Source organism: Gopherus evgoodei, chromosome 16 (genome assembly GCF_007399415.2).
Source record: "Gopherus evgoodei ecotype Sinaloan lineage chromosome 16, rGopEvg1_v1.p, whole genome shotgun sequence".
In the NCBI taxonomy this organism is placed as follows: domain Eukaryota; kingdom Metazoa; phylum Chordata; order Testudines; family Testudinidae; genus Gopherus; species Gopherus evgoodei.
Window position 1 is genome coordinate 19,401,273 of NC_044337.1, and position 10,556 is coordinate 19,411,828.

Here is a 10,556-nt window from a genome sequence, read left to right on the forward strand (position 1 = left end):
AATTAAATTAAAATGCAGAGCCCCCCGGACCGGTGGCCAGGACCCAGGCAGTGTGAGTGCCACTGAAAATCAGCTCGAGTGCCGCCTTTGGCATGCGTGCCATAGGTTGCCTACCCCTGGACTAGACAATCGAATGGGCCTTTTCCATCTTCAGCTGCTATAAGTGGCATGATCCAGCCTTCATCCACTGAGCTGAGACAATTGGTATTAGAGTTTCCAGCGCCAGGGCTACTTCTGCTCTCCGTTACACCAGTGGAATCCAGAATAAATCCACTGGGCTAAAAATCTCGGCGTTACTCTGGATTTACATCAGAGCTGTTTGAATGGCATCAGGACCTGCTCTATAAATAACAACAGGACCCATTTGTCTTGATTTATTTAGAGCTGGATCTTCACTTTGCATAAATCAGCATAACTCCACCGAAGTCAGTGGAATTCTGCCAGTTTACACCAGCTGAGGATCTGGCCCTTCGGGTTTAATTTTTTCCAGTTTTATGAGTAACTCCACCAAGCTAAAAACCTTGACTGACTCTAGTTCATACGGCGTAAAAGGGAACAGAATCTGGCCCCAGAAGGGATCCGTTTGTTTGCTAGTTTGTATGTATTTAGTTTTTGGCAAAATATGGGCCACTTTCCAGGAAATCAGAGGGAATTTGTGTTGGTGTTTAAACAGTCGCTTTCCTTGACTAATCATTCGGTAACCCCTAACGGCAGGGACCAGGGCCCCCTCCCAACTAACAGAAAGACACTTCCCTGCCCCAGAGAGCTCACAGTGCACACAGGTGACTGAACAGACGAAAGGGAGGGAGTGGGGCTTGGAGGACAAGAGAACTGCAGACAAGTGTGTTCTAACCCCCTGTGAAACCCTGAGAATGAGCAACAGATCTTCTGCTCCCACTGGCTCCCTCTGCAGGCAGTTTTCATCCCAGTGAGGACAGAGACATTCCGGGTATTTTTAATGTATATTTCACAAAAACCTGTTCTCATTATCGGGCAGAGTTTTACCATAACACCGGACGCTCTCATTAAGTTCAACTACATCTCATCAGCAGCTCGTGTCTGCCCTTCCTTTGGCCAGGGTACAGTGGGTAGGCTGAATAACACGCTGTCAGCTGGCCAGCAGGAGTCTTCAGTGCCTCCTGTTTGAAGTGCTACAGATACTTGGCTGGAGTGAACTTCAAAGGCGAACCTGACAGAGCGCTCAAAGGCTGCTCTGTCTCCTTTCTTTTGCCGCAGCTCTCCATGACCTGCCAGCCAGTCTCATGCCTACCTAGCCGCCCCTCTGACGATGCTCTTTCAGGACAGATGTGGGACTAGGGCAAAATGTGCAACATCCATTTTCTTCTCTGCTGGGCTTTACTAGCGGATTGGCTGTTATTTCACTACAGAGAGCATCGGTGCATTTCCACAGCCTTCCAGAGTAACCTTGGTTTCATCACCCATGTCACTCTGGCTCTTTTCAAAACAATTTGCCCCATGGCCTGTATATTTGTACTGTTTCTTTAAATCGGTTGCAGGAAGCTAGACAAGATGGGCCTTGGGTTCTCAGCAAAAGTTCCCCATTGAAGCCTGGAGACAGAGAGAGAAGCTTTAGGGATAATGCTGGATTTTCCCTTATTCTAATGGAGTTCAGTGTTGGAGGAAAAAGGCTCTTTCTGTGATTCTTTACCACTGCCAACTGCCAGGCCTTGCTAACAGAGAGAGAAACTCAGGCCTTGTCAATAAGATTTCCCACGACTCTTACATTAAAGGAGTAAACTGTATTACAGGCAAATTTTAAAAAAAGCAAAATACAGCATCACAAACAAGACTGGTTCAGGACCATTATCAGTGCACACCAGGCTCTCACTGACCGAGGTTCTCTAGCCAATGAATATCAAGTTCCTTTCTGTCGGCATCACATTTCTGATTTCATAATTTGATGAAGCAGATCAAAATCAAATATGCACACATCAGCTGCCAAATGCACTGATTTCACACAGACACCTAGAGGCGGATTCTCCACTGTCTGGCTCCTTACGTCAGCATGCGCACCTGGGCAAAGGGAGCATGAAATGCAATCAAATCAGAATCTGACACTCATGCTGGTGCTGGCATTTCACTCCCCACTTTGCCCTTCCTGGGCCTGATCCTCAGCTGCTGCAAATCAGCACAGCTGCAGTTTATGTTTACAGGGCTAGATAGATACTTGGGGATAGGTTGAGGACCTGGCCCACTTTGCCCAACTATAAATGATGACACAAGGTGCAGGGCACAGGGAATCAAGCCTTTATGGCTTCAAGGAGACCTCTTGTGCGAAGAAGTCGTGCTGGATTTGGTCCTTAAACAGCTCTGCCGGTCTCTTGACTTTGCCTTGCAGGGTTAACACAGCGAGTACTCGGAAAAAGAGCCATGGCACTAATCCTAATGCAAGTGCAAAATGCTGCTAAGTATTGCCAGAGCTGCACAGTTGGCACAAGAGGAGCAGAGCACAGTAAAGAGATGCCAACATGGATGGCTAACATGCTCGCCTGTTTCTGTTCTGCGTTGGTGGGAGCTCGCTATTTGACACTCCATTTCCCATACCAGGGACTGATTTCAAGTCCTGCGTGTAATGCTCACGCTGCTCCTCGTGTACAGCAACACCCCCACTGCCCATTTCAATGCCATGATTGAGTACGATAAGGAAAGCAGAGAGCCTGGGCAGCTCAGAGGCCCTTCACCTCTGAGATCAGGACTAAAAGGAGCCAGCAGAATGCTTTCAGCTCAGCTCCTTCCTGGGCAGCGATCCCCATCTCTTTGTGACTGTCCCACATGCTTTGGCAGAGGGCCGAGCTAGCATTGCAAATTCGATCTATATTGCCAGGACTGTGATCATTCCAGCTGGAGAGGGGTTGAGAGGGCAGTAGGGAATACATCATTCTGCAGGAACAGATCTGCCATAGCTGAGAATTTTGCTCTTTAACTGCTCCCTCAGCCTTTTGGGGTTTGCTGGGTTTCTTTTTCTCATTTTCTCTGCCATTCCTTCCATTTCTCCCCCAGTGCTGGCCCTACTGGATAATAAGAGATCTCCTCCTCACATTAGCCCATTTTCCAGCTAACCAAACATGTAAGAGCAGCTGGGATTATTCCTTCAGCTCTAATGGCCACTTGAAAAGACAAGTATCATTGCTGGCTTCCGTGTGACTTTTTCTGGTAGAACATTCATGGATGAGGAATTTCTGCTCTCCAGAGTCAGATCTGCCCCCACCCAATATATATCAGTGAGCCTCAAATTCTGCTCATTTTCCTTGAAATTCCCTGGGAGTTTTGCCTTGAGTGAGAACCTCAGGTTCTGTTGCTAAGTTCTATTCCTTGCCACTCCAAAGACCTCTTGGGAGATAATTATTCCTAGTCCTTCTCCTCCTGTATGACCCAGACTTTGAATTCAGTTAGGTCGGTGTGCCAGAGAAAAAAGTAGTCATTCTAGACTGGTACATTGCTGCATTGGTTTGTTCCACTATTTATGTAAGGACTGATTGCCTCTACATAGCATGAAAGAGCCAGTTTATCAATGTGGATTCTTCCCAACATGAGGTTCACAGTTAAACTTCCTGTTATGCAATTGGTGTGCCGTGCTGGTCCATATTTACTCCATGTAGAATAATCCAGGATCACTTTTCAAAAACAAGCCAGAGAGGGGTGCGGGTGGGGGAGAGCATTAGTGGTTAAAATATCTCACTGCAAACCAGTGGATTAAGGGCTTGATCTAATGCCCCTTGGAGTCGGTGGAAAGACTCCTGCTGATTTCAATGAGGGTTGGATCAAGTCCTAAATATAGTGGAGCTGAAGCTGAATATCCATCTATTTGCTTTTTTCATTACATGCATACCTGAGGTTTCATTCACAGCAGGGTCAGAAACAGATTTACAAATGTAGCATCCATACTGACCCTCTCCAGCAACCACAGGGAACCAGTCACTCTTATCAAATTAAAATAAAATAAAAAACCCTCGGGGGGAAATGGAAAAAGAAGCCACCACAATGACACAGCTCACAGGGCTGGAGGTTCTTCTAATGTTTGGTATAGGAACCCAGCATTCTGCAGGAGAAGAAAAATGAGTTTGGTACCAGGGAATGGTTTCATCAGACTCTCCCCATCCATCCATCTGTCATATGCACACAAAACACAATTTTCATCTTTCTCTATGTATCCAGCCCCCTGACCCACAAGGTCCCCTACAATGGAAACGCAAAGGTGCAGTGAAATTAACCATCTGTCAGTTTCCCCCTCGGGTGAATCCCTTAGGGAGTGATGGGAGAAGAGGGGGTTAAATCCCCCCCCCCTTTTTTTTTAATTTCCTTCTCCAAATTGCACTAGGATCGAGCTGCGGAGCCGGACACGGGCTTAACTTTGTAGGTATTTATTTATTTCCAACCTGGGATCCACGGCAGCGCCCCCCTCCCTCCCAAGGAGGCAGGATGGACCCCCGCCAGGGCGGCAGCTGCTCACCCCCAGCCCCCTCCCCGGCCCTCACCTGCAAGCCCTTGGAGAGCGGGCAGAAGAGCACCAGATGCACCAGTCTCCGGAGCCGCCGCATGCTGCGGAGCGGGGGGCTGGCCGAGCCGCACGAGAAAGCGGGTCCGCTCCCCTCCCTGCTCTCCGGCGCCGGGTCCGGCTGCAGCCCCCGGGGCGGGCGGGAGGAAGCAGCTCAGCCCCCGCCGCCAAGACGATCCTCGGGCGAGGCGGGGTCCGCGGCTCTCCTCCCCGCCGGGGGCGGGCTGGCTACCGAGCCCGGCTGCTGGGCGGCTGCAGGGGGCAGCGGGCGGCGGTGGGCGAGGGCAGCCGCATCCCCCCGGCCCGGAGGCTGCACGGGATCAAGCCCAGCTCGCTCCGGCCCCGCTCACCCCCAGGCCTGGCCGGGCCCCGGGGACCCCCCGGGCCGGTGCATGGGGACCCCGGCGCCGGGCTGCGGGGCGAGCGGCGGGATCTGCAGCAGCCAAGCCGCCTGGCTCCCAGCGCAGCGCAGCGCCGGAATTAAAGGGGCGGCCAAGAGAGGCTTTCTGACGGCCGATAGGGAACGGGGGGGGTTGCTTTCCCCTCCTCCCTCCCCCCCCGCTGCGCTGAGCGCCCCCCTCCCCAGCCCCCATCGCCCCCCGCCGGCTGGTGCTTGAGTCAGTGAGAATCTGGGCTGTTTTGGGGGAGCCCTTTGGGGGAGATGTCCCCTGGGGGCCGCAGGCAGGGGAATAGGGAGACAGGTCCCCAGTTTCTTTTCAATCCAGCAGCCCTCTTGAGGGTCTCCAGACAGGGCCGGCTTTAGGAGGTGCGGGGCCCAATTCGAACAGTTTTGGTGGGGCCTCGGCAGGGATGACTTAAAAAAAAAAAACACATAAAAAAACATGTGAGGCTTGTACTCACCGGGCCCTGCTCCAAGTCTTTGGTGGCACTTCAGTGGCGGGTCGTCCCCTTGCTCCAGGTCTTCAGCGGCACTGACGGACTCAAAGTGCCGCTGAAGACCCGAAGCGAGCGAAGGACCCGCTGCCAAAGTGCCGCTGAAGACCCGGAGCGCCGCCAGGTGAGTGAAAATTAAAAAGGCGCCTCTAGCCAGGGACGAGATTCTCACTGGGCGCGGGGCCCAATTAGGTGCGGGGCCCGATTTGGGGGAACTGGTAGGATAGGCCTAAAGCTGGCCCTGTCTCCAGACCCCATTGAAGGTCCTCAGGGAACGAGGCTGCTCTGGCCCCTAGATAGAGGCCCTGGTTGCTGAATGAGCTTCCCCCCTCTCATTTCAGTGCAGGGGGCCATTTATTTGCAGAGTGCCCCCAAAGTGGGCCTGGCGCTTTGCTGCCAGATAAAATGCAAGGGCTTTAGCCCATGAAATCACCCCCCTGGGGCTTTCATCTTGCAACTGCATCTGCTAGCCCTGGCCCACACGGAGCCCACACAAGCAGGTCCCATTGCAAGTTTGTGGTGGGGGTGACAAAAATCTTGTTGCATATCTGTCCCTTCTAATAAACCTAGGGCTATATCTATCCCCATCCACCCTATCTATCTATCCCTATCTATCTATCCCCATCCACCCTATCTATCTATCTATCTATCGCCATCCATCCATCTATCCCCATCCACCCCATCTATCTATCCCCATCCACCCCATCTATCTATCTTTCTATCTATCTATCTATCTATTGTAGGTATCTATATGGCCCTTATCATTATAATGTTGGAATACCTCATCTGAAGTCTCATTCAACTTCAGAGAGTATGCCCAGAAAATGTGTCCCTAATGGGCTTTTCCTGCAAGATGTTCGACTGGAAATAATGTATTCAGCTGACAAAAGCATTTCAATAAAGACACTGGTTTTTCTGACCAATAATTTACACATGCTCACAAAAGTGCCCTGATCTGTTTACAGTAACTAACCTCTGAGAGCGTTCTCAGTGCTACACGTTTCCCTTTTGTTTTATGTTCCAGTAGATGACGCTTATCATAGAAACTCCACAGAGCTACTCTCATAGCCAGAAGGGACCATCCTGATCATCCAGTCTGACCTGTATACCAGGCCACAGCCCCTCACCCACCCCCTCCTGTAATAGGCCCATGGCCTCTGGCTGAGTTACTGAAGTCCCCAAATCTTGATCTAAAGTCTTCAAGTTGCAGAGGATCCACCATTGACACTAGTTCAAATCAGCAAGGGACCTGTGTCACACGCGGCAGAAGAAGCAAAACAAAAAAAAATCCAGCGTCTCTGCCAATCTGACCTAGGAGAAAATTCCTTCCCTGTAGTGAGAAAACAAATTCCAAGTTTCTTTCTTTCATCTTATTAATTTAACAGTACACTGATAACAATATTAATTATTGTTGTTTGTATTACATAGAGGCCCCATTGTGCTAGGCATGGTACGAACTGATAGAAAAAGACAGTTCCTGCCCCAAGGAATTTGCAATAGAAATAAACAAGGAAGAAAAACAACAGCACAGAGGGGGAAATGACATGGATAAGGTCACACGTAAAAGTTAAAACTCATATTTTTAAAAGAATTGCTTGCCTGTGTTACTAAGAGCACTTTAGATTATTAAACCCGCACAGATAGTTTTGGCGTTGGTTTGGTTTGTTTTGAATGTACTTTCCTTTTCAGCGTGTTAACTAGTTGTTTACTTTTGCACTTCACTCAGAGGGGACTTTGAAACCAGAATGTGCTCACTTTCACTTTAGTTTCCCGTTGGTTTCTATTCAGTTTTCCTTTCTGGTTCTTATATATTAGCACAAAGCTGCTATTGTTTAAGTTCATAACCCTCTAGGGATGTGCTTAAATTAACAAATAAATAAAACATCCTGTTTATTTAATTTTGCTTTTAATAAAAAAAAATTCTAATCATCTTAAATCCCTAGAAAGATTTTATTACCTCTGCCCTGGGAGTTTGAAACTACTAGTTAACAGCATCCCTTTTATAACAAGACTGGATTAAGAGCCAGCTATGGTCTCTGGAGGTCTCATTTACTCAGTTTTCTATGGTCTGATGAAGTTGTCCACCTTATTTTTAGTTTTAATTGGCCCAGGAAAACAGGTAAGTCCCTTGAACTTTCTTTTAAGCACCATTTTCATGGAAAACATAGAGAGCAAGAAGACGGTTGTGAGAGACATGTACCGAAACCCCTAGTACAAGTAGGGAAAGGGTCAAATGTCCCAGGCAGCAGGTGTTCCTCTTAACATAAAGAGATCAGCTGGGAGACCTCTGGCATAGACCACCACAGTGGGGTGTAAATATATTCCACTGGGCCAGGAGAATTGTTTATCTAAAGTCAGCCCAGTGAGTGGAAGCACATTTGAAAAGCACGTTGCCAATGTCACTTGCAGTGTGGGAAAACAGGACCTCCTACCAGATCATTCTCCCCCACAGGGCCAGTGCAAAGATATTTTGCGCCCTAGGCAAAACTTCCACCTTGCGCCCCCCGTGCCCATCTTTTCATTGAGGGGCAAATCCCAATGAGCCTTTATAGATCTCAGGGGCCAGCCATGCCCAGGGGCTGCTCCCCAGACCAGGTTCCCCGCTCCTCACCCCCTGAACTCCCCTGGAGGGTGCACAACTCCCCCACGAGCCCATCCCACCCCGTCAGCCCCCACCCCAAGTCCACTCACTGGCTTTGCCAGGCTTGGGCCACTGCAGCAGCCCTGCAAAGGCGGCAGCACCGCAAGCGGGAAGCAGCCATGCCCCCCCATCCCTCCTGCCCCAGGCTGCGGCCCGGCACCCCTCCCGAGGGCTCCTGCAGGCTGCAGCGGATGCATGCAGGCTGCGGCCCCCGTGCACCCCCGGCTCCTGTATGCCCCCCTGCACCATGCCAGCTCCTCCATGGCTGGGTCTCACTGCCCCCGCAAGCCAACACTCTGGCTTTCCAGTGCCTCTGGAAGACGACTCCTCCCTGCTGAGCCAGGGCAACGCTTTTTGGCGCCCCCAACCACTTGGCGCCCTAGGCGACCACCTAGTTTGCCTAATGGTTGCACCGGCCCTGCTCCCCCACCCCAAAAAGCACATCTCCCAATCAGATTATTATATCCTTAAGCACAAGACTTTCCTGCCCCTATTTTAGGACCTGACCCTGGAGGTACTGAGCTAGAAGAGGTCAGACTAGATGATCGTAATCAGCCCTTCTAGTCTTAAAATCTATGATTCACCTATTGACTACAGTGAGAGTTGAGAGCACTCAGCCTCGCTCAGGAGGTACTCAGCACCTTGCAGGATCAGTCCCTTTGCCTGTATCACCACAAATGCTGCTATAGTCCACGAGTCCAAGGCTGGATCAAGATTCTGAACACTTCAACATTCATGGGAGTTCAGTTCTGGATTTTCAGTTCAAAGCATTACAAAGATAGGGAGGCAACTGGAAAAAGGGGATTAGCTCCTGGATTCAGAGTTCAGACAATCCCATATTGCAAGGAGGTTTAGATGCAGGGTTTTGAGTCAAGCCTGTAATGCCCTGGCAACATCCCATCATGATTCCTCTTCAGGACTTTGGAACCACCGTTAGAGAATCCATCCCAGGTTTTACTGCAAGTTCATGGAAGACAGGACTTCTAAGAGTTTAGTCAGTGTAGAGTGGATGCCAAGCTCTGTAGTTCATTACCCTCACTGCCTAGACTCAAGTGTTTTACTTCAGGAGGTCCTCAGAAACCTGGAACACAGCTGGGCTTATGCCTAGCTTAATGGGATCCAGGCATTTGCCAGAGCAGTTAAAACAGGTGACTGACATCTAATCTGGACCTGATGCTCCTGGAGCAGTAGAGTAAAGAAAAGTGACCAGACAGGTCAATTCCACAGGGCAATGCTGGACAGAAGTTGGACACCTACTTGCACAAGTTTAGTTAAATTGGAAATGGGATGCATTGCAGCTGCTACTAAACCAGTTTAACTCCCACTAGTAGAGGGTTCCTTTGGTTGCAAGCCAGATTATTCTGTGTCAATGGAAGTCCAGAGAACTCCCCCAGGAGGACGTGTGTGCATGGACACACAGCAGTTGCTACTGGTATAAGGAAAGTTATATAGATCCAGGTTTGGTGTACAGACAAGATCCTCCCAGTGAAATAGAGTGAAAATCCCAAATGAGCCCAGCTCATTGCAATGTGCCGATTACCATTTTAGTTGTAGGGAAACATCTGTTTCGAATAAGAGGGATCCATGGTGTGTTTGCTCACTCACACGTGTATGCACGCACACACACACACACACACTTTGTCCTCTCATCCACCTAGCATTTCATTTCATAACAGAACATGGCATGGTTCTCCCATTCCCCCTCATCACCCCCTCTTCCTCATCATAGACTAGGGTCATAAAGTCAGGAACCAGCCATGTTCCTAAGCAATAATTCATTATTTTGCTTTGAATCTTAAGATCATTATTTTCACATTTACCTAATCCTCATTGGCTTGGGGATCCATGAAGCAGTCTCCAGGCCACTGTATGTGTGTGTGTGTGTGTGTATATAGATATAGATATATATGTTTTCTTGAGGCTTTTGTATCACAAATGGCAAGGATAATATTCCTCTTCCCCACACCTTCTCTCCCTGCCTGCCCCACCTCCACCCCGGCTCTCTACAGCCAGCCACAGTCCTTCTGATAAGATTATGCAGTGATCCTTGTTTTGTATTTTATTGACAGGTGACCTAATTGACCTACTTGCAAAAAACCCACCACTCTGGCCCCTCTGTGTACATGGAGCCCGTGCTTCCTAATAAAAGCACCCAGCCTTAGTATATAGCTCTGCCTTTGACTCCAGCAGCATCTTGCTTTCGCTGACATAGCCCTGGCAGATGTACAGCTCTTGATCTTTCGCTCCTACGCCCTGTGCTCGCTATTAATTGTCATTCTTCTGCTTGAGATTTATGCATTTTAAAAGCCCAAGAGCTGGGGCAGAGCTCCATTAAGACAGGCACAATCGTACCATGTGTGGAGGCCTGGTGGAATAAGGAGCAAGATGAGAAATGACACATTTGTGAGAAGGGCTCAGAGGGGTTTGAAATGCCACAGATTCCCATAGAGGCTGTGTAATATTCAGAGGTGAACTGTCCAGACTATCTAGCTAGGCATTAGCAGC

At 49.4% G+C, this 10,556-nt stretch overlaps 1 protein-coding gene across 1 annotated transcript in view; it reads right to left on the reverse strand.

Annotated features, from left to right (window-relative positions):
• The window catches only part of DIPK1B (divergent protein kinase domain 1B), a 39,259-nt gene extending 34,562 nt beyond the window's left edge, over nucleotides 1–4,697 (reverse strand). The window contains exon 1 of the mRNA XM_030535693.1: nucleotides 4,497–4,697. Coding sequence (XP_030391553.1) covers nucleotides 4,497–4,559 — 63 coding nt within the window. The 5' untranslated portion in view covers nucleotides 4,560–4,697. The remainder of the gene's footprint in view (nucleotides 1–4,496) is intronic.
• Between the last annotated feature and the right edge of the window lie 5,859 nt (nucleotides 4,698–10,556).